Here is a 25,560-nt window from a genome sequence, read left to right on the forward strand (position 1 = left end):
AATTTTAATTTTGGTAAAAAACACCATGTCTTGTCATAATAATTTAATAGGCTAAAATGGCTTTATACACTGCCGGGCAATGAAAAAGTTCCACTCACAAAATTCCGACAGCAAACAACCCCAATTTTTTCAAAGATTTAATTTAAAATTGGAACAAAATATTACCGATTTTAGTTGGTAATATCCTGATGCTCTGTTAAATGTACTACAATGTTGCAGAAGACGGCATTAAGCTAGCCTTTTCCGTTTAGAAGTAATTTGGTGCTTTTCTGAGTGGTACCTTTTCATTGCCCGTGAGTGTATTTTATACCACAACAATATATTTTACAATTTCTACCTTATTTCAAAGACTCTTGTTACCACAGCCTCTACATAAATAAAATAATAACTTGACAAGCAGTGTTTCTCATCGAAATAAACGAAACTTTAACAATAGATGGCGTTAGCATAAAATATTTTTTCCGCAGTAGAAATACAAGTCAATGATAAATGTTCAAAATCTCTACGAGATGGCGTGTAAAGCCATTTTGCCTATACTCTTTTCTATGTTATAAAAAAAAACAATATATTTACGAAGAATTATGTAAATCTTATATCGTCTTCAAAACTTTACCTAATTATAATATCGCTAGACATAATTTCTAATTATTATTGTATTGTATGTAATTAGTTTAAAATTACACCGTGTATAATGAGGTAATATATTTTTTATTACATTTTGTACTGCTTTTTATTACTTTAATCTTCTTAAATCACTCTAAACTGGAGCTAATGCTATTTCACCATTACGTATTAATTTAGACTAAGGATTAATCTCGGTAAACACAATAATATTCTGATATAAAAACATTGCCCTCCTCCTTCGACAGTCGGGTAAAAAGAGGAAGATACATGGCAAAGCCCTTTAAAAGTTGAGACGCGCAAAGTGATGACTACTTATGTTTCATAAGCCTTCTTTCACCATTTCAGGTGGAAAAAAAACAACATTTTTAAGTTGTATTATGAACATTTGGCCAATCCATAATATGTAACAGTATATCACTGGGTCAAGTAAAGACTAAGATAAAGAAGTGTAGCCCACATTTTTTGTGTTTTTACCAAGTTAAATCAATATTTTGACATTTTTGTTTAATATTGGCACGTAAAAAGACTAAATGTACCCCTTTATATGGCAACTTTTTCGGTAAAACCGTTTAAAATTTAATAGTTAATAATCTAAAAATATAAAAAATTTAATCTCAAACATTACTCTTGATAGTCCTGAATATATGTTTTGTGCGTAAAATTAAAAAAAAATATCCAAAAAAACTGAGAAACTTTGAACTATTTTGTTTTGAGGGTACAATAATAATAATATTTTTCTCGTAATTTCATGAATAAATAACAAAATATTCTTATAAATGTAATAACTATAACATTTCCATAATATCGTTGGCACTAACATTGCATTTCTTATTGGCAAAGAACACTGAGTATGTTGTGTAATAATGGTGTCGATTCTGAAGGCTGAAATTTAAACTTAAACCGTCAAAATCTTAGTTGTTAAAACATCTAGGGCGACTTGCACAACAATGTTAATCAAAATTAAATCTATGACCTCTTGCTTGATATTAGACTGTCAGAGCAAGAGACAAACTATTTAATTTTTATTAACTCTGTTGTGCAAGTCACCCCTAGTCTATGAAAGGAATCGTAAATTTTATTTTACACGGGCAACATTTATAATGACAGTAATTTTTTATGCCTTCAGAATTCACATCGGTAAAACTATTTTACTTGAGACAAAGACTTCTGTTTCTTACACTAGGACATTATGCGATTTTTTTACGTAGAAAAAAATGACAAAAGTACACCTTTTAAATAAAACTGGTAAAATTGTTCTAAGTACTAAAAACCTACTCGCTTAAATTGTTGTTAAATTGGATAAAATTCAACAGCCCTATAAAATTTTACTTGGCAGTTTGTTTTTTTAAATAACTTTAAAAAAAAATAAAAAATCAGCTGCCGTAAAAGAACAAAAACAAGATAAATAAAAACGTAATACTATGCAAAATACACAGGCTGCATAACATAAGCCACATCTTAAGATAACTTAAAAAGTTCAATACAAAAATAAAACTATGTCAAATAATATCATTACAAAAATAACTGACGCTTTGAGAGCCAAGTAACATATTTTCGTAACAAAAATATATAAAAACTATCCAACATAATAATATAAACCTGTACCTATGTAATATCAACTCGTTTTATTTACTTAAAAAACTATCTTCTGGAGGGGGTTTCAACATAGATAAATAAAAAAAATCTAAAGTTTTGGTAACTTCTTCAAAGTTAAAATGGCACATTTTACACTAGATAACGAATGTCTTGGCTTTTTATATAACCAACCCTCTACTTCTCGCATTTATTATAACTTTATTACTATGCAGAGTGTTAAAAAACGGGTAAAAACCTATAGTAAGCCGAAAATATATGCATCTCCACAGAAACTTTGTTGGTCACGCACCTTTTAACTAAAGTAGGGATGAATAATTCTCAAGATTTTTCAATGGCTCTTAACTAAACTTGTTTAGAATAACGAACGGAGTCACTCCCTTTCGGCTTATTATACCTCTTTTGCAACAGCCTGTACAATACACTGTACTGTACAGTAAAGGGCAGAAAGACCTGACCCCTCTCAGAAACATTGTTACTATGAGAGGGGGGTCAGGTCTCTCTGCACCTGACCGTACATTCTCAGCAGATTTCCGCCATAAACTATCTTTGCACCGTCATGATGATATTTTTATTTAAAAATCATATACGGTGACATTCAAAACCTCACATATGTTGCCAACACAGCCAAAAACCAAACCTACTTAGCACTAGCCTTCTCCAAAAAATCCATTTTCAACTTCAACTCAATCAGAAACAGCTGCTTTTGCAACGAAAATATCTCCTCCTTTTGTCTTAACTCCATGTTCAGAATCTTCATCTTGGCCTCGTGTTCCCACACTGCATGTTGCCTCTTAGCCGTATAATACAACCTTAAAGAAGAAGAAGATAAAGATAAAATACTCTTTATTGCACACAAAAACATACAGTTTCACAAACATAGAAAAGAAATAGTACAATCGGCGGCCTTATTACTAAAAGTAATCTCTTCCAGACAACCACATAGATAGGAAATAGACAATATGAAAAAGGGTAACGTGTGAAAACGAGAGATAAATTATAAACTGCATATTAAAACGATATGTAAATACCTATATTATATAATAATGCTTAAAACCTACATAGTTATTAATAAATACATACCTATAATATATAATAATACATATATTTTACCTTTCCTCCTCCGTTGCTGAGTTAAACTCATTTTTCCCTTGCTCGCTGTCCATCCTGTCATGACTTTGCCCGTTCTTCCTTTCATCATTCTCCAGATGGCTCAAATTCAATGGTGTATTTGAGAGCTCGTTCAATTTGTGCAAATAGTTGAGGTTTTGGTGCAAGCGGACTTGCTCGATGGCTTGTAGGGGGTTGGTGATCATGAGGTGGGAGGGGAGGAGGGGAGGGTGTTTTAGGGGAGGGGTTGGGGAGGATTGAGGGATGATCTGCACTTGGGGTTCGAGGACATTGGGCATTGTGTCGTCGCTATCGTTCGTACTGGAAAGGCGGCCGTTTGACATCTGCGGGCAGAAGTTTAAAGAATGTTAGGGTTTTTTTCCACCAGGGCGCAGGGATATGCTATGCTACGTTGCAGAGTAGGCATATTACTGCATCCACGTTTTACCAGTGTTATATTATTATTATTAGTTATAGTATTATACCCAACCCAATGCAATGCAATTAGGTGGCAAGCATGTATTTGAAGCACAGTAAGGGTGCTTTTCCACCAGAGATGTGCTATGCTACGATGCTATGGATGCGTTTGATATCCACCAATCATAATTATTGGTGCACATAGCTTAGCACTGGTGGAAACGGATTCAACTAAGATATGTTTTTTGTATGGAATGATGCGTGCTATGGATGTGTGCTATGGATGCGTGCTATGGATATGTGCTATGGACCATCGCGAGTGGTGTAGCTATGGCGCCGCCGCCCCCGTCGTTTCCCTACTATCGATACATAGCATAGCTCGAGATGCGCATCTTTCTCGCACAGCTACTTTGCGGCGGCGCATCTTCGTAGCGCATCTTCCTCGCACAGCTACCTAGCGTAGTATTGGTGGAAACGGTCACATATTTTCGTAGCTTAGATATCACATCTTCGCAGCATAGCTGCATAGCACATCTCTGGTGGAAAAGCACCCTTAAAAGAGTTTTGCTAAAGTCTGGTCGCTAAGCACAGCCAAAGACGGTCATTGACCTCTAATCTATTTGTCTCTGTCACTCTCATTTTTATGGGGGTGTTTAAAAGGAGCCTACTCGAATGATGTATCAACTGTATACTTACCTAATATCGGTCGGGCGCACCCTGGGCAGTCTGGGATAGATGCTATCCTGACTTCCTAATCCTGTCACCACGGTGACAAACCCTAGACTAGCTCTTGAGTTTGTTACCGAAACTCTAACTAAGAAGATATTCATAATATGTAATTGCATCGCTCTCGCACAGCAGTTATTAGGTTTACAAATACAAAAAGTCCTATCTATACTCACATTAACAGGTATGCAGTCGTCGTCTTTAACGCTGTGCGCGCCCTCCGCGCTCGTGGCCGCCTCGCCTTCGTCGTCTGCAAACAAGACAAGACTACATTGAACCAGGAGGCCTAGCATGGGGCGCAAGACACGCACGCCAGGACGTAAGAAAAGTTTTGCGTCGCGCTCACTCACATGGCACGGCTTCGAGGGCGAGTGCGACGGAAAGCTTTTGTCACATCTTGACGTGCGTGTCTTGCGGCCCCAGATATACATATACGTAGGTAAATACTTTATTTACCGGAAATTTCGGTCTAAAAACGTCCTATAGCAAAGATACCGTACACCAATGGTTTGCATCTTACTTCTTAGTACCTACCTACAAAGTTTGTACGGTCAGGGGCCGAGAAATCTGACCCCACTCAGAAGCATTGGATCTATGGGAGGGGGTCAGGTTTCTCTGCCCCTGACCGTACTTTTCGAATCGTTTCATCACAGTATAGGAAAACTACGTAAGGAAAACTTCATATCCAGATGTGTAACCTCTCGCTGGTCCACTGCAGTGGACCAGCGAGAGCGAGTATAGATTGACTTTCAAAACGGTTCCATCCGAATGACTCACTTGAACCCACAAACTGGGGGTGTTTGTAAGTTCAAGTGGGTAATTCGGATTTGAAATGAGTCCCGAAGAATAGAATACATAATAGCGTGAGAATAGCACGTACCGTTAACATCTAGCGGGTGCAGATTCTGCCACAGCATGCCGTCTAGGAGGCCGGGCTGCTCGGGGGCTGGTTGCTGGAAGACAAATTAAAAATAAATAAATTATAATGTAAGTAAGTACCTACAATGTATGTCTCACGTAAGTTGACTACTTTACTGAATACAACAATACTTTACGTAATACAACACGCCCAACGCCCATGGCTAGGTGGCTGGTGTAATGATTGGATGCGAAAAGCTATAGATAGCATCCAGTGGCGTGCTTTGGGGGAGGCCTACGTCTAGCAGTGGACTGCTATAGGCTTATGATGAATTACAATGTAGGTACAGGTATTAGTATGTTTCACGTAAGTTGACTTTACTGAAGTTTTTTTTCTATTCGCCTGCCTTTCACTGGATATAGAACAATATCGGGGAAGGTAGGACTCCCGTACTACATCCGCGCGTTCACCTCCTGTGCCTCCTGACTGTGCCGGATATACGACCTGACTAGGTGACGGGGAGCTACTTATGAACCAAAATAAGGGATAGAGAGATATAGGACCTAGGAGTTGGAGATGGAGATAGGACTATATGTGGCGATAGATCCGTTATTATGGAGATAGGACAAAAATGATAGAGATAGGACCCCAATTAATAGAGATACGAAACAATTGGTGGAGAGAGGCTTGATGTAGCAAGTTTTTGAGGACTTAGAAGGTGGAGATAGGACTATAGAGGATATAGAGCCTCACCTGATCATGCGCGCGCATCTTGCACTTCTTCTTATAGTTCTCGTACCACATCTTGACTTGCGCCGGCGTGCGCGGCCGCTCGCCGCCGCAGCGAGCGTTGACCTCTGAGCAGATTGTAGACCAGACCAGCTGGAAGAGAGAGGAAGTAAATAAATATGTGGGGACATCTCACACACGGCCATCCGACCCCAAACTAGACGGAGTCTGTGATATGCGTGTCGCACAGATGATGTATCTACACAAATACTTAGATAGGTACATATTAGATATAGGTCTGCTGTTCAGTCACACCCTCATATTTTTTATACCCTTTTATTAACACCCTAGGTACGCCCGGCGCACCCTGGGCACTCAGAGACTGATGCTAATATATCTGGCTAATCATTTCACCACGGAAGCTCTCGTGTTTGTCACCTATGGATAAGAACTTAAAATCAAAACTAAAATCGATTCAGCCGTATGGGAACTACGCCACCACACAAAGATACATAAACCCACATATGTAACTACACGTTAAACTTAGAACATCTCTTTTCACTTTGGTGCTTACAAAGCGCATTATTTTTTACTACAGACTTTGAAACCAGTTAAAGAATCTAGACGAAATTCGCGTAGGTGTCACCGGGCGCTGATTTAATGTCATTCTGCTAGTTAATTTTAATCATACGTGTCTGCGCCGAACTAGACTAGGCATTTACGAACCAGTAACCAATCATAGTACCATTTTATTTTACATAATAACATGTACAAATTTATTGCAGTAGTCTATGAACATGGTACAGTACCTACCTGCACATGCACAACTCTTTTCAATTTGTCATTCTATACCTACCCAACGATATAAAAGGCTGATGTTAAAAAAAAAACATTTTCTAACAAAACATATACATTTATGTAGTACACTCTAATTAGCTAGGTATTTTTATAAACGCTTAAAGTAGGTATAAATATAATTAAATTATATGAAACATGCAGCCAGTTATGTACCTACTATAGTTTATACAATCCCAATTAAAAAGTTCAAAGTAACAATAGTTTCATGATGATCATGAAACAATCAAAGAAAATGATTTTTAAAGACTTCCGCGTAGCAGTGAAAGAGGTTAAATAAATAAAACACTTACATATTCGTGAAGATAACTTTGTATGTCCATGCCGCTTTAGAAACTATCGTTAAACTTTTAAAAGTTAATATAAAAATATTAATATTATAATTAAATAAATACGTTAAACATAAAAATATAATCCGCCCAATCTAGCTTGTAACCTCACAACGAATGTGATATTAAAGGACGATATATAAAAGGTAAGAAAGTTGCTACTGTGGCTATTGGAATACGAGTACCAAGAATTGCAACCGTAGTGTTTTTTTTCTCTATGATTGCAACCTGAGCATTTGTGCACCTAGGTATGGTACCTTATTTGACCACAGAAGTCCCCATCCGTAACTAAATAGACATATGTAGTTACTTTTGTATAATAAATAAATAATTTCCCATGTAAAGGAGTTCTTCGACAGTAACATTTGTCTCTTAATTCTGTATAATTTTCAAGTCACTTAAAAAATAATACCACAAATATTGTTGTTTTTACAGTTAAATATAGGAGTTTACTTTTTTTAAAACTACAATTTTAAATATTGAAATGCTGTAACAAACGTCCCGCTATCTAAAAAACTATTATAATAAAAAAACTTACAAATAAAACTCTATATATTGCATTTAAAATAAATCTCGTATTTACCATCAATTAATTTAAAACTAAAGAATTGTAAGATCGTTTTACCATTATTATATGATCCGGTGCGGCTTTCACAGACTACCACGTTACGTTTTGGCTTATAAATACTAATCAATTATCTTAATTTAATTAAGTTATCTAAAAATGTGAGCCTACCACACCACTCTATTAGTATAATCCACTATCACCGGAAACTATAATTATATTCCAAAACCCTGACCACAGATAACTAAGAGAGAACCACAGACAAACCCACTAATTGATTCTAAGCACATTCTAAGCAAATATTTAGTTGCGATAAATATATTATGCATGCCAAATCACAGATCAGAGACCCCGTTTTTTGGTTTGCTAATGAAAATAATCGATCGTTAACGCTGACAGAATGTAGAAGAGCACGACTTTTATATAACTGTTAAGTGCTATTAATTAGTTTATGACTTTTAAAGCGGCGTCTACACTTGGGCGTGCGAAATGTCCGATGTCCAGTGGAATGTGAAATTAGGATAGTTGGAAATATATTATAGGAAAGGAAAAGGACTGAGTGACGAATCTCAGATCCTTCATAATATAATTAGTGCATTTTCTTAGGTTTAGTTTCTCATTTCAGTAGATCTACCTATGAATGTATGAACTTAAGCAGAACTTGAGTATGAGGTCGGATAGTTTTAATTAACAGGTCAGTTAAAATGTTTCTTTCTTACTACATTACTTATTACATAGGATATCGTATCCTGTAATTCCCACGTCATCCTTTTAAAGACAGAACAAAGCTGAGGGTAAAAGATAATCAATTAAATTACAAGAAAATTGCTGTGTGTAACACCTTATTATAGTATTTTGCATAGTGCCTTCTATCTTTAATTAATAATCATTTATTTATCCATCAATTTAATTAAACCTAGCTTATACTAACGGTCTTAGCATTCAAATTTATAGTGCATCTAGGATTTCTAGTTTCTCCTTAAACTATCGAAACTACAACATTAAATCGTTGATAGCGGAAACATAAAAACATCTGCCACCAAGCGATATGCACCTTTCACTCAATATCACAGGTTATTTATCGATCCGTCCAACTGATAAGATCGTACATTATCATACGCTTGTCATATCGATAAATCAATGCAGATGCGACTTTGTTCACACGGTAATTTTCGCCACAGTGTGAACCCGTCTTTAGATTTAGAAAACTGGACTACTTGCTTATCTATAAACATGAATATTTTTTTGCTAAACGAGCCTGGCTGTCTACGGATTGCAATGTAGGGGGGGATTTGGTCAGTGCTACCAGATATAATAATCACATATGAATACATAATCATATTCATAATAAAATAATATGTGGGTACATCTCATACTCGGCCATCCGACCCCAAGCTAGGCAGAGCCTGTATTATGGGTATCGGACAGCTGATATATCTACACAAATACATAGATAAATACATATTAATTACAAATATCAACACCCAAGACCCGAGTACAAATATCTGTCTTTAATCAAATGCCCCAGCCGGGAATCGAACCTATATATAATATTATGTGATGACTGCTGAAAGAGATCTCATATTTTTAATGGGTGCATGCGTGTACGACAAACCCTTGGTGAAAGGTTATCAAAAAAGAGCCTTCGCAATCATCAGTATCCTCACTGATAAAATTTAATACTGTCCACTGCGGCTTAGCAACCAAAATCTCTACGACACCGGTTAGTTCGATAGGGATGGTTTTACCGTACCATTTTATCTCAAGTGTTTTAGAAAAACCGCATAATTTAGGCTGCGGTCCCAATAGGTAAACTATTCGCCCGTTACTAGGTTACTGTCATCACGACCCATCACGTCCCCACTGCTGGGGCACGGGTCTCCTTCCAATGAAGGAAGGGTTTAAGCCTAGTCCACGCTGGCCTAGTGCGGGTAGTGGCCTAGTCGTGGACCCCAACACAAGCAAGCTTGTGCTGAGAGAGCTGTCGGGTAAGTGTAACTCCTAACTTTTTCCATTGGAGTAACTTTTTCCATTGGAGGTTAAAAAGTGAGTAAGTATACCTACTTATTTTTGTAGCCCAGTGTATTAGATCGCGGAGTGGTACAGTTAGAGACAAACTTTCGTAACTACTTTAAATAAATAAAACTACTTTTAGCACATTCCTTTTTAACTGTCGCGAAATAAATTATCGAGTCTTTAATGATTTTTAATTGATTTTACTGGTCGGGTATTTTTAACTGCCTGATACAAGGTGAAGATAAGGTGCTGGATTAACTGTAAAAACACATTAAAAATTACAATTAATCAGTTTATCGGTCACATTCTGATACGGCTATGTCAATAAATAATCGATAGTATTTTCTTATGAATAGAATATCATTTACCTGCGTATTCAATGTAAACTTTTACAGTAAAATTATGGGTTGATTTACAGGATCGTCGTGATTGTCGTGTCGATACCATTTCACAAAGCCTCAGTCTCCGAAGAGAAGAAAGTCGACCATCTTTTCAACTTTTTGCTTGTATCTAGTACACGTTGACTTATATCTATTGAATTTTTCCAACAGCAACAGCCTTAGTTTTTAGAAAAACATTACCTTCTTCCAAAAATATACTATCACGTCATGGATGGTCATATTTAAAAGTTTTAAAGTGTTCATCATGACTGGTCATATCTACAAAATAATCGGTTCTTCAGTGGAATCAAGACGACAAATAACCATACGTAGGTAGCGTGGGAAGCCCTCTAGCTCGCTGGACAAACTATCGTCCACTGCTGGACATAGGCCTCTCCCAAGGAGCGCCACAACACTCTGTCTTCGGCCTTCCTCAACCAGCCACAACTAGATTTTCTCTCTACATATGCTTACTTTAAATTATATTAATAAAGTGATAAGCTAAATTAGCACAAAAATCACATAAATTCTTTTATAATTAAATTGAATTAAATTATACTTATTAGTGTTTTGACTTTTTATCAATATTATTCTAAAAGCTTTTGAAACCTAGACGTTAAAAAACGATTTAAATATTTATTTATGCATAAGTAGAACCGTACTGGGTGGTAGTCTATCTATAGATATAGATACTCTAGGAATTAAAGACCTATTGATGAACACTAACATAATGTCCGAAAAACCTAAGGGTGTTATAAGATTGAAGTGTTTGCGTTGCGTGCTTGCCTTTTCCTTTTTTTACGTAAGTAGATAGATAGATAGATAGAATATTCTTTATTTGTACACAAGAATAGATTATACAAAGCTTAAATATAAACACATAGGTACAAAAAAGGCGGTCTTATCACTAAAAGCGATTTTTTCAAGACAACCTTTAGGTGGAAGAATATTTATGTTCAGATAGGGTCAAGTGTAAGTAATTTTATGGTAAGAGTAATATCGAGTTTGTTTACATTTATGATAGAAGTTAACTTTTGTCGACACTTAAGATTGACATAAATAAAATACAGTATTAAGTTACTCCTGCGCACTACACTTACACGGGTCATACAGACTTTTAGCTGACTTTAGCAAAACATAGCCAGAACACAAGCAAGAGTCATATTTCATAGTTTATCTAAGGTATTCGCTTTTAATGGCTGAACAAACTACAATTACGTTTATTAGATGATTTCAAGAAGCATAATGACTTAAAGATATTTTTTTTGCTTTTCTATTGTAAAAATTGACGTGACCAAAAAAGCTTCTATGGAGAAGCATATCTTTTTCGCGAATTTCCGGAAGTGGTAGAATAAAAGTTGTTTAGAATGACCCCCTGAGTCACCTCCTTTCGGCTGAGTATACAACTCTTTAAATTTTTGCAACACCCTGTATAGTTCCGTCTGGCCGATATATTCTCCATAGCCATAACTGTGCTTTGTTACCGACCGCTAAGAAAATCGGCTGCCTTTCAAGGTCGTGGATGGGTGTCCCACGCTACGACCGAGCGTGCGTGCGGTCTGGTCGACCGATACTGGACAAACCTCTTGTCACAAACATAACTCGCATATCTAATGTCGTATTAGGATAGGTTATTGAGGACACGGTAACTAGAATGCCGCCATTTTGATATTACGGTCAGCGTTAATCTTAGATAAACGATATACGAACGAGATGGAGTGTTAGTACGAAAGAAACGTCTCGACTAATTTTAATAACACCCCACTCCTACGACTGGGCTTTTGCCTCGATAATGTTCGGTTAGAAGATTTGTGGCCTTATTCACAGGTACAATGGTTGTCATTAGATTGAACTTAAAAAAACGGTTTGATAGTAAACAAAATGGGGACAGTTTCTTGCTTTGTTTTTGTATTTTTATTTTAAACTCTCTTCCAACCAAATGTTGTCTAGTAGAGATTGCTATATAAGCCTTTTTGTACTGTTTTTTTTAATTTTATTTTCTGTTTTTGGTGCAAATAAAGAGGATTGTATTGTATTGTATGACTTCTTGTTCGTATATTGTTAGTCTAAGGATTTAATCTATGTTTTATCTGAACGTCACAGTAGGTATTAATTTCCGCTAAAAGATTAACTATAAAACTGCTATCTCATGCAGTAATGTATAGAATTCGGTTATCGTGATCGGTAATTTAGTTTTGATAAAGTTTTGTTTGTTTTTAAGTATGTCGTTACTTTATACACTCACGGGCAATGAAAAGGTTCCACTCACAAAATGCCGACATTAAAGGATCCCAAATTCTTCAAACATTGGATTTAAAATTTGAACAATGTTTTTCTGTTTTTAGTTGGTAATATCCTGATGCTCTGTTAAATGTCTTTCAATGTTATAGAAGGCGTCATTAAGCTAGCCTTTTCCGATTCGGAGTAATTTGTTGCTTTTCTCAGTGGAACCTTTTCATTGCCCGTGAGTTTAGTTAGAGTTTTTTCCTAGAATTTCGCTCCGCCTTATATATATAGGTTTGATTTAGTATTTTCTGGTTTTCCCAAGAGTTTTCAGGTTTTTATTATATTTTTCAGAATCAGAAAGTCTTTAGATTTGTTTTGAGTGACCAAAGAAAAAAAATGTTCGTGATATGATGATTATTCCGAGTTTCATGAAACAAAACATACGAATTTACAGGCGTAATGTTCTCCAAAAAGTATTAGCACTAATAAAGATATGAAACTAATACCGATTGGTAATTTAAATTTTAGACGAAATATATATCTCATTCAAAATACCAAAGTTAAAACACTATCCGAAACGGTCGTTTTATCTTTTATAGATATTATTTTGACTTTTTGCAGACAAACAATATTTTATAACCGAAACAGGTTTAAAATGCACATACGAAACGCAAATATATTCACAAATCAATTCAAATATCAGGTTACATTTAATTTTATTAACTGAAGAATATTGTCTACATAAGAGCTTTTAAATGTTACTGTGTTAGCTTTCCACCGCGGGTTTCGCTTCCCCAAGTACCTACATACTTACAAAATATGCACTCACGACTGTAATCCCCGAAGTTTTTTAAAGTATGATAAATATACTCCTTGCTACATAGCTACATAAAGTTTTTTGCCATTTCAGGCTGAAAAATTGTTTAAAGTTGTCGGACTCTAATAACTACAGTTTGTTGCAAAAAGGGTATGCTAAGCCGAAAGAACAAAAGTTGTTCAGATTAACCCCCTGAGTCACCCCTTTTCGCCTTAGTATCCCAATTTTGCAACACCCTGCATAGTACGACTTTCACATAAATTAAAATATGTATCAATTGCCTCTATTGAATAGGCATAAATTCATCTAAAGTGTCACAGTTTAGGCGCGAAAAGGATAGACAGACAGCACAAGTTTACTTTCGTATTCATAGTAATATTATGTAAGTATAGGTAATTACTAATTAGGCATTCTAAACTTGTAATGTGTCTAGCTGGATTGACGAACACCTGCCTAGTTTTTTTAGGCTTGAGTAAAAAAAATTGTTACTTAAGTATTTTTTATAATATTAGACAAAAACACAAAATCAAAAGCAAGACAAACGAAGTACGAAACGCTAAGCAGACTATAAAAGATGAGCGTGCACCTATCGGTATCGTACATATCGGACCAAACGGATTGCCATAAATGTATGGAGAAACGGCGGACGTCGGCAATGCCCATGAAGTGGACGCACTTGTGTGAATTTCTATACAAAGAATACTGAATGCGATGCGTCCGTTGCGTGCGATGTCGAAAGCTGAACGCTTAACTTCAAGAAACATACTTCGCAGCCTGTAAACCTAGAAAGCCATTTCCTTGAAGATTTTGACATTAACGTGAAAGAATCGTCACTTGTTTGGTGCGACTGGTGGCGTTATTGGACCAGCTACCGTACCGCCACCGACACATTAGCAATTAGTAACAATGCATAAGCAGCGTCGTCATTATCTGTCAGATCCATATAAGTTACGTCAGATTTGCGAGCGACGCTGCTTCGGGATTGATTTCTAATGTTAGGTCGTGGTGACCCCACAGAGAAATAGAGAGAGCTATCTCTCATTCTGTCTCTTCTTTACTCTTCCTGTGGTGGTGGAACAGAAGAAAGAGACATACACCTCTGCCTATAGAGCCCTATCTTTCTGTCTCTTTCTTCTTTGCTCCCTAATCCTCACCTGTTTGCTCCTGTTAGTCGCGTTGTTAGACCTCCCCTGCCTCAAGACATATCTATGCCTCGCTATCAGCTCCAGCACGGTCCTCTTCTCCATCTCTTGCTTCGTTATACTTCATACCAGGTTTCAGAAGAAAAGGACACTTATACCTCTGCCTATAGAGCGATAGAGAGCGCTATTCCTCCCTCTTTCTGTCTTCTTCACTCACCTGTTTGCTCCTGTTAGTCGCGTTGTTAGACCTCCCCTGCCTCAAGACATCTCTGTGCCTGGCTATCAGCTCCAGCACCGTCCTCTTCTCCAATTCGGTGAAGTTCTTGCTGCGCTCCTTGTGCCCGCGCCGCGCCCGCAACGCCGCCGAGCCGCTGCGCGTTGACATCACTCTGGAAGGGATAGGCTGTTAAAGTCTGTTTTTTTTATCTCAGATACCTATTATACAGGGTTTAGCAAAAAGGGTATTCTAAGCCGAAACCTATGTGTGCAGCATGGTATATATAAGCCCGAAAATTAAAAACTGAATGTCCAAATTCGCAAATGCTACACACGCAGGTTTAAACGAAGTATACCGTGTTATAGAATATACAGGGTGTTGCATAAAGATGCAGCACTCTGTATATTGACAGATTCTGAACAGTTCATCAACAGTCGATTGTCCCGCCAATAGAACGATACGTCACTTAATCGAGGGACAATTGCTGCGCGTTGACATCACTCTGGAAGGGATAGGGTATTAGGCAATGGTGAAAGGGAAAACAAATGGTCCCTTATGAGGATTCATAGCTGAGATGGGCGCTCTTTAGTTCCAATAATAGATAATCTCGTTTCTGTGCTAGAAAAATGTGTTCAACGGTCTCATCCATTTCCTTACATGTCCTCATAAGGGACTATTTATCTTCCCTTCCAACATTGCCTAAAGTCTGGTGTTTAATCTCAGATACTAAATTGACAGATTCTGAACGGTTCATCAACAGTCGATTGTCCCACCAATAGAACGACACGTCACTTAATCGCGGGACAATCGCTGCGCGTTGACACTCTAGAAGAGATAGGTTGTTAGGCAATGCTGATGGAGAGATTGAAGAGCTAGCTGTCTCTCCTCCTTAAAATTAAAAGACAGTCCCAAAGAAATCCGAAACTGTAATTTTCTATTTAGTTAGACCTCAAACATACGCGACGTTTTCGGTGCGTTAAAACCAAGTTAAAACATCTGTCAGATCCATACAAGTTACGTCAGATTTGACAAGCGAGTGACGCTGCTCAAAGGGTTGATTTCGGTAGTGGTAGCAGGTCAATCTAACACAGTAGGTACGGAGAGACGTAAATATAAAGTATTTATTCACAAGCTACCAACACTAACTCAATAATGTAATACAAAATACAATGCAATAAATATATCACTACTATTTACGACACCAATAAACAACAATGGCCTTACTACAAAAACTAGCAAAACAAATGATTCGCGCTTTCGCATTTATTTATTTATTTTAGTAAGTTTTTATACATGTGTGAAATACTGTGTTAAACACTTTGTTAAACTTAGTTTAAAACTTTTTGATACACAGCTACTGACTATTCTGACTAACCTTTTTTACCACCCCGACAACTTTTTTTTCAAACCTAGGTAATGTTTTAGTGTTTATAACTGATACACAGAAGAAATACTTTTTTTGTGATAAGAAATAATAATAACGAAAAAAAAACAATAGAGCAATGTAGGCACCCAAACAAAACATGTCAAGATTTGCATAAACTGCATATCATGCAAGCGAGATGCACCGAAAAAAAAACAATAAATTAAAAAAAAAACCTTTCAAAGTCCAGTTTGTTTTGCAAACTGACCGCCTCACTGCACTGGACCGGAGACAGCGACATCGCGACACGTTTTGAAACTAAAAAATTATACCCAAAATAATTCAGCACCGGCCAGACTGGCGAGTAATTAAAATTAAGAACGTTTCTAGTTTGATGCTAAATTAGCGAATACTAGATTACCATCGCCTAAAATAAACATTCTAACAGAAATACAAGTATATCTGGATATTTAGCCGAGGCGGTGTGTGTTTTGTAGGCTGCGAGGGTGGCCAGGTTTGGGGAAAGTTGCCGGATTTTGGGGTAATTCTTTTTGGTCCTATACGAAATTTTAAAAAAGGTTGGTTTCAAATTTATTTATTTGTCCAGCTATCACAGTACATAGACGGAAAGTGTAAGAAAAATATTTAAATACGACAAGAGTTTAAATAGCGTTCATGCAATAAGGCCGGACTTTATCATATTTATTCTCACTTGCCTACATTAGTCTTACTAAACATTATTTAGATATTTTTATATAGTACTTAGACAAGAATAGCGGTGTTGGCGCTTGCAGCAAAATTTTGAAACAATCAACAAATTAGTTTTCTGTTTACATTGTCATTGTCACTATTCAAGTTGTCTACATTTTAGAAATCTAACTAAACATGCTAATCATGTGACTTAAGGGTCCTTGTGAACAACTTTTAGTCTCCGACTTTTAAAAAGTAGTGAAAAAAAACGCACTTTTACAACATTTAACTAGTATTTTCTGGGACATCTCAACTTTACCCATGGCAACACCGTATTGAAGTGACCGCTCTAAACTAAAGTTAACTACAAGATGAAACAGCTCGGAAACCAGTTTACCACATCAAGTTCCCAACACTTTGTAGATAACTGGTAAATAGTTAGGTATCCTACCATTATGCTAACGATATTAGGTCATAAATTATAATAAGCGCTATCTGTGGAATTTGCGACCAAGATATTATTTTTCATCATTACCTCTTGCTATGGCGGTTATTCATTCGATTATGGCGTTTCGTGTTGCTTTTTCTATATCATCATCCACCCGTCATCATCTACTTCTGGGCATAAGCTTCTCCTAAGGAGCGACCCAACACTCTTTCCTTGGGATTCCTCATCCAGCCTCTACCGGCTTCTAGTCAGGCCGGTGGGCGTCCCACGCTTCGCTTGCATTTGTATTAATTAAACAGGTGACAGGTAGTGGAAGAGGAAATATGAGGAAGGTCGAGGACAGAGTGTTGTGGCGCTCCTTTTGAGAGGCCTATGTTAAGGAGTGATCGATTATGGACTGATGATGATGAATTAATACAAATATTTATAACATCTAAACAAGGAATTATAAAAAACCAGTATAATAAGTTTTGTTGCTCCATTTTAGATAAACACTCAGTATTACAACCTCTGTTATGGTATTTATCTAAACTAATGTTATAAATGCGAAAGTAACTGTGTCTGTCTGTCTGTTACTCTTTCACGCCAAAACTACTGAACGGATTTGAATGAAATTTGGTATACATATGGTCTAGACCCTGAGAAAGAACATAGGCTACATTTTATCCCGGAATTCCCACGGGAAAACTTTTTAAGGCGAAGCGAAGCTCGCGGGAACAGCTATACGTAAAAAGCTTTGTTGCTCCATTTTAGATAAAACACTCAGTAACTATTACAACCTCTGTTATGTTATTTATATCATACAATATTCAATTTGTATTATGATTTATTGCCCACAATTTCCATACGTAGAAGTAATTATGTCTATAATAAACTATGAACCGTGGCTCAGTCGATCATTTCACACCTCACACGGAGGGAAGTCAAAAGAATTATAAACCAATTTTGAGAAATGGTTTTTGACTAACGTTTAAAAAACTTTGTAGCTTAATAGGGGTCCGTATGTCTTTGGATCGTTATGATGACGAAATATGCTTTTTTATATGGAGACATAGGCTATGGCATGGTTAAGCTTTTCGAAAGCGAATCTAGCAGATCTAAGCTAGTGCGAGATACAGGTATCTAGAGTATAAATGGTGAATCTATTTCATATCATCTTTCAATTGTATGAATTGTAAAATAGTAATATTCCTAAGTACTGACCTGGTAATGACATTGTAAAACCGGGTGTACGTTTGCTACGGAACCATAATATATTATCCAAAAAAGCTCTCGTAAATCAAATCTATGCGCCGGCAAACCAGCCTTTGAAAGTTAAAACTATTTTTTGCACTAGCGTTAAGGCGTTAACACAAAAAGTGGCGATTGATTATGACAGTATTAAAACCGAGCGCAGACTTGCAAAGCTCTATCTAATGCTCTATGAATAATGCAAATGTAATTATCAAACTCTTTTTAAACTAGAGCGTAAATATTAATTATAAACAGCTACGGCGATAGTATTGATCCTTGGGGGACCCCTCTATAGCAATCTTAAACTACTCGCGTTAAGTTACAATTTCGCTTGCAATTTACTGGTTTTTAAGATGACCGTCTAAATATAGAAAAGTCTAGAAGTTTTTTTCTCAGCTCTCACAAGGATCGAATGCAAATTATATGTTTTTAACTAAGCATACGCTAAACCAGTATTGGTAATGAGATATTATGTAGAGATGGGACGAATGTGAAATGTAGCGAATAAGTTTCATCAGACAAATATATAAAATCGGTGAAAGTACATGAACTTTTACCCCAATATGAAACTAATTTCAGCAGTTATTCCCTGTATGTTACCCTAGAAAATTCACCCTGGATAGATGCTAGGAAATCCGATCAGAATTTACGAAATCCTAGGTAGAAACATAATAATATTAGGGTATTTATCGTGACACTAGTGACTACAAAGCGCTACATACCTGACCTACGTTTAAATCAGTGAAAGGTCGAAAATATCATCCTAATTTCTGCCGGACACGAAAAAAGATTTTTTTAAATGTGCCCATCTCTAGCTCATATAGCATTTGCACTACTATGCAGACAAAATGTTAAAAAACTCATTTTTATTGAATTAATAATTTTATTCAATTAAGGTACAGTTGGGGAATGTCTAATAAATAAGTATTTACTGTAAGTATGTACATAAGTAGGTGTTACATAAAATACAGACGAATTGAGAACCTCCTCCTTTTTTCAAAGTCAGTTAAAAACTTTAACTGCATACTTGCATAGTTTTTTTTAAATATATTATGTTTTATACCTCATTCTGAATTATCTCCTTGGTAGTCGGTACCCACAATTTTATTTATATATTCGTTTTTTTTTAGATTGTGGGTGGTTCTAGCTCATACATCTCTTATTGAAAAGGATTAGTTTAATTTAAAGTGACTGTATTCTATTATTATGGAGATTTAATTTCCTATATTTTATCTATAATATAATTATATAAAATTTTATACGATGTGTTCGTAGTCGAGCGGGCTTCAGTGATCGTAACTGATCACTATGGTTAAGCAAAGCAACAACTGGCACGGTCAGCCATTGGATGGGTGACCGATTTCAAGTGGTTCTTTTCTGGACGCTTCCGTGTTTCGGACGGCACATTAAGCCGTGGGTCCCGGGTGCTGCGGCGGCAGCAGTCGTTAAGCCTAGTCAGAGGCCTTCGAGCGGCTTGGAAACATCTGACAGTCGGGTTGCCCACTTACTGCCAGTTTCTATAACTCTATCTATCTGTAACTGGTAGTTACTTTCATACGATGTTTACAGATTGTTACTTTTGATTATGTCAAAATTGTATGAAAGTAACTAGCAGTTATGGATAGATAGAGATATAGAAACTGGCAGTTACCCGACAACTCTCTCAACACAAGCAAGCTTGTGTTGGGGTCCACCAACCCGCGCTAGGCCAGCGTGGCGGTTTGCCTACTACGAACGCATCCTTAACTAGTAGACCACCCCGAATCTAGACTAAAATGCCAAATGGAAATAGGTAGTATGTTAACGTTTAGAAACTCTAATAAATCAATACGTTTTTTTTATAGTTTTACTGGCTGTTAGTAAAAATTGTCGTCAGATTTTTTGATACATCAAGAGTGTATAGTCAGGTTTAATTTATTTAAATGGCTTTTTGGAGCCAAAAAGTAGAGTTGAAATGTTAAAACTGGCAGTGAGTATAAATAAAATATCTCGTATAAAATACACGTTTAAAAGAACTATTTAAATGGCATAAAACTTTTTTAAATATAGGTATGCACCTACTATGCTATGTGCCTACATTGTTGACGGTCGAATGGCGTAGTGGTTAGTGGCCCTGACTGCTATGCCGAAGGTCCCGAGTTCGATTCCCGGCTGGGGCAAATATTTGTTTAAAGACAAATATTTGTACTCGGGTCTTGGGTGTTGATATTTATATTTAGTATCTATCTATCTATGTATTTGTGTAGATATATCAGCTGTCCGACACCCATAACACAGGTTCTGCCTAGCTTGGGGTCGGATGGCCGTGTGTGAGATGTCCCCACATATTTATTACTAGCTGTTCCCGCGAGCTTCGCTTCGCCTTAAAAAGCTTTCCCGTGGGAATTCCGGGATAAAAAGTAGCCTATGTTCTTTCTCAGGGTCTAGACCATATGTATACCAAATTTCATTCAAATCCGTTCAGTAGTTTTGGCGTGAAAGAGTAACAGACAGACAGACAGACAGACACAGTTACTTTCGCATTTATAATATTAGTTAGGATTAGGATTTATTATACATTATGGATTTTATTGTGGCCACCACCTACTCAGTACTCGATTTTCCACTTAACATGTATCATATCGACACCAGTTTCCGCGGTATAGCCTCTTTATCTACGTAGATAAACGTGACATTATTGCAAGCTGCGTTAAAACACGACACACAATGCCTTTAGCTTCACAAAAACGAAGGAACGAACGAAAGCTATCATGCAATCTGTACTTTAAATACAACTCTATAGAGTCGTAATCAGTGCAGCATAGCGCCCGAAAAATACGTTTTAGTAAGCCAGAGTGACCCCACAGGCTTGGGATAACTTGGGATGACGTCTGAATGGTGTAGTGGTTAGTGACCCTGACTGCTATGCCGAAGGTCCAGGGTTCGATTCCCGGCTGGGACAGATATTTGTACTCGGGTCTTGGGTGTTGATATTTATATTTAGTACTAGTTTTCCCGTGGGGTTTCCGTGATAAAAAGTAGCCTATGTTCTTTCCCAGGGTCTAGACCATCTGTATACCAAATTTCATTCAAATCCGTTCAGTAGTTTTGGCGTGAAAGAGTAACAGACAGACACAGTTACTTTCGCATTTATAATATTAGTTAGGATTAGGATGTATCTATCTATGTATTTGTGTAGATATATCAGCTCTCCGACACCCATAACACAGGTTCTGCCTAGCTTGGGGTCGGATGGCCGTGTGTGAGATGTCCCCACATATTTATTTATTTATTATTTATTATACATTATGGATTTTTTTGTGGCCACCACCTACTCAGTACTCGATTTTCCACTTAACATATATCATATCGACACCAGTTTCCGCGGTATAGCATCTTTTTCTACGTAGATAAACGTGACATTATTGCAAGCTGCGTTAAAACACGACACACAATGCCTTTAGCTTGACAAAAACGAAGGAACGAACGCAAGCTATTATGCAATCTGTACTTTAAATACAACTCGATAGAGTCGTAGTCAGTGCGGCATAGCGCTCCGAAAATACGTTTTAGTAAGCCAGAGTGACCCCACAGGCTTGGGATAACTTGGGATGACGGCTGAATGGTGTAGTGGTTAGTGACCCTGACTGCTATGCCGAAGGTCCCACGTTTGATTCCCGGCTGGGACAGATATTTGTACTCGGGTCTTGGGTGTTGATATTTATATTTAGTACTAGCTGTTCCCGCGAGCTCCGCTTCACCTTAAAAAGTTTTCCCGTGGGGTTTCCATGTTCTTTCCCAGGGTCTAGACCAGGGATGCACAGACTTATTAAGACTAGGGGCCACTCGAGCAAATTATGAACTGATGGCGGGCCGCCGGAAGTATATGTAAAGGTAATTAAAGACAATAAAGAATTGATAATAAATTGAAAAATAATTTATTTATTTGAAGCGTGGCACAGCACAGTGCTTACAATCTTTTTTATTATTTCTTCTTCTTTTCAACACATAAAAAAGACACATATATAGGTGGAACCAAATAAGCTGGCACATTTCAGAGCGTTTTTGCGCAACTCTTTGTAGTTACACATTTTTATCAATGCAGCGGTAAAAGTTTATCAAAATCATCAAGTCTCCTTCGTTCAATTTGTTGCGTAAGTCTAGGTCGTTCGATAATTTCTAACTGCATTGACTCTGGCGCATTTTCAACTGAAATCGTGAAAGGATTGCTGAATATGTCCATCACAGGTTTCACTTTTTAAACTCTGTAAATCTGTCTTGAAAAGATTGAATCACAATATCCAGCTTTTCTACATAACTGGAATTAATCGCAGTTTTGTTGGATTTTTCAGCCATTTTCTTATCATTCTGAAAATGATTGTATTGAATGTACGAGAGTATTATTTATGCCGTCGGCGGGCCACCAGTATTCGACCGGCGGGCCGCATGCGGCCCGCGGGCCGCGGTCTGTGCATCACTGGTCTAGACCATCTGTATACCAAATTTCATTCAAATCCGTTCAGTAGTTTTGGCGTGAAAGAGTAACAGACAAACACAGTTACTTTCGCATTTATAATATTAGTTAGGATTAGGATGTATCTATCTATGTATTTGTGTAGATATATCAGCTCACCGACACCCATAACACATGTTCTGCCTAGCTTGGGGTCGGATGGCCGTGTGTGAGTTGTCCCCACATATTATATTATAAAACTATACTTTGTACCTAGTAGTAAGTACATACATAAATGGTAAGTTTGTATGTGGTAAAATAGTACTATACATAGTATGTATTGAATATACATGCACCATACTTTATACTATGTGACAAATGTTATCGAATTCTGGCTAAGTACCAAAAACTAAATAGTAGACTAACTGTTACTACTGAAAAGTTAGACATTATAAAATACATATACCTAATAATGATTTTCATAATTACATGAACTAACAAGTGTTATCTTATAAGTTTGAAAGCAGAGTAAGTACATAAAAATAATGCTTAATAATTTATTATGGTACCCTATTTTATTCTCTCTTCCATCCAAAAGTGGTCTGGTAGAAATTGCTATAAGCAATAAGGCGGCCTCTTATACTTTATTTAAAAAAAAACTTGATGCAATTAAAGTTTCTTGTATTGTATACAGAATGTTTTGCAAGAACAAAAGTTGTTTAGAATGACAAATTATATCACCTCCTGCCGGCTTGGCATTGACTTACGGGACACCCTGTATAGATGGCATAGCAAGTGCCACCTCTTGGGCAAAGATATAAACTAGCTATGCTCAAAAGCATAGATCAAGACAAACTGAAAACCATGCTGCTTAAATTATAGATATGTAACTGGCAGAAATTATTTAAAAAGTTAAGTTTTTTTTTTCTTATGTTATAGTTTAAATTCTTAATTTGCAGGGTAGAATAGAATAGAATACTACTTTATTGACTTAAAATCAATTTACACAAATAACAACTTACAATACAACACAATAGACGGCCTTATCGCTAAAAGCAATCTCTTCCAGGCAACCTTTGGGAAGAGTGAGTAGCTCTTAATTATGGTCATATAATCTTTAAACTGATGATATACTAGTAGAAAAGGTGCATGTAGCCAGACATAAGATCATTGATCTTTTGAAGACAAAAAAACTTTAACGCAGTAATTTTTTATGTACCTAATGTTTAAATATTTATGTAGTGAAAAAGTTATGTTTACAATAGTTTACATGTAAGTATATGAAGAATTTAAAACCACTTTTTTAATTTAAAAATTATCCTAGTAACTAGGGATAATAATTGTAGAGTATTCAATGCATACTTACTTACATTTAAGAGTTGGCGGGCACTTCAGACAATTATTTTAAGTTTGCAAAAAACAATTAAGACACTCTTCATCAAATTAAACCCAAGAAACTACTAGCACACTTAACAAAATTTAACTTTTGGTAATCATTATCAACTGATTATAGTCAAAAAGTGAGATAAAATACTATATTAAGGCTGGTTTACCTTTTTATCTAACAGTTTCAGAACTAATCAAAGGTTTAAATTCACAATATGTGTTGATAACAAAACAATTACGATTGATAAAGATTTTTTGTTATTGTAGAGCGATCGGCCGAAAACTGCCTACTAGAATGAAATCTATGATCTATCAAAACTTTGAACACTCTTGTATTCGGCGAGATCCGAACCGTAATAAAATTAAATACAGCACAGCGTCAAATTACGCGTCTCTCGCTTTCAGTTAAAAGGTTAACAGCCAATTGACTACAGTTTTTTTTAATCAGTTAAAAATAAGGACATTACGTTTTATTCTAATGATCTTGAAATCACTTACCGTCGCTAGCGGCCCGCATTCCACGGTTCTCTGAATGCGTGGGCTAATATTTTCATCTCGTTCACGTAATACAGCTTTGCGAATAACTAAATAATTTGTATCAAAATGCAAGGAGGCATAAAAAATAAGATGAGCACTGTGCAAACTGTCAAAACTGAACTTCAGCGTTCTTGTGCCAAATGATGACAGTAGACACGATAGATGAGTTTTCAGCAAAACATAGCAAGTAGTTGTGCTACTCCCCGCTAGATGGCGAAAGTTGTGAAAATTAAGTAGACTTTAAATGTTCGTATTGCAGTTGTAGTCTAGGAGCTAGGTATTTAGAACAACGCTAGCGGTAACATGTTGAATAGAAGCAAAACTTATATTTTTTTGTGTAAAATTTAATTAATAGGTAACTATAGTACTTTTTTCATACCATTATATCTGCTAAGGCTGGAAAAGGTAGGTAGGTAATTTAAAAATTATCGAAAATTATTAAGTACACACTACACACGCAAGCCATGTAGGTATGATGAAGTTTATTCATTATATCGGTACTTTTCTTAGTCTTAACTTCTACTCTCCTCCCTGGGTAGGCAGAGGAAATGTTTTACAGTTTTAGTCTCTAATTATAAATGAGGTTTTATACCAGTTTATGAGTTTATGGTCGTGTGCTATTGCCATCTTTCCATCAGGTAGGTAAATCCAAGACCCGAGAAGAAAATAACCTATCAGCCCAATCGGATATCGAATCAAGCAAGGTAGGTAACCAAACCAAATATGGCACAATATTATTGTAGGTCCAGGGTCCACCTAACATCTCAGTAGCGACAGGATATTATTTTTCAAAATCAAGAATCATTCACGACATTTGATTGTTTAAGTCAAAACAATGATACTTCCGAAAATGGCGCGCCAAACTC

General features: G+C 36.6%; 1 protein-coding gene across 4 annotated transcripts; it reads right to left on the bottom strand.

Annotated features, from left to right (window-relative positions):
- Positions 1-311: 311 nt before the first annotated feature.
- Positions 312-24,842, bottom strand: LOC105398588. Of its 4 annotated transcripts, none has more exons than XM_048628676.1 (7): positions 24,656-24,842; positions 14,606-14,777; positions 6,083-6,211; positions 5,351-5,423; positions 4,647-4,720; positions 3,331-3,671; positions 312-3,029 (listed from the first exon to the last, which is right to left on the bottom strand). In XM_048628676.1, exons 2-7 carry the CDS (start codon positions 14,771-14,773, stop codon positions 2,858-2,860), a joined length of 957 nt encoding a protein of 318 aa, XP_048484633.1. In that variant the 5' UTR covers positions 14,774-14,777; positions 24,656-24,842; the 3' UTR covers positions 312-2,857. The 4 variants fall into 4 exon arrangements, with proteins under 4 accessions (XP_048484633.1, XP_048484708.1, XP_048484665.1 ...); XM_048628751.1 differs by lacking the exon at positions 24,656-24,842 and adding an exon at positions 24,142-24,585; XM_048628708.1 differs by lacking the exon at positions 24,656-24,842 and adding an exon at positions 24,138-24,585.
- Between the last annotated feature and the right edge of the window lie 718 nt (positions 24,843-25,560).

This window comes from Plutella xylostella, chromosome 2, assembly GCF_932276165.1.
Source record: "Plutella xylostella chromosome 2, ilPluXylo3.1, whole genome shotgun sequence".
NCBI classification, from domain to species: domain Eukaryota; kingdom Metazoa; phylum Arthropoda; class Insecta; order Lepidoptera; family Plutellidae; genus Plutella; species Plutella xylostella.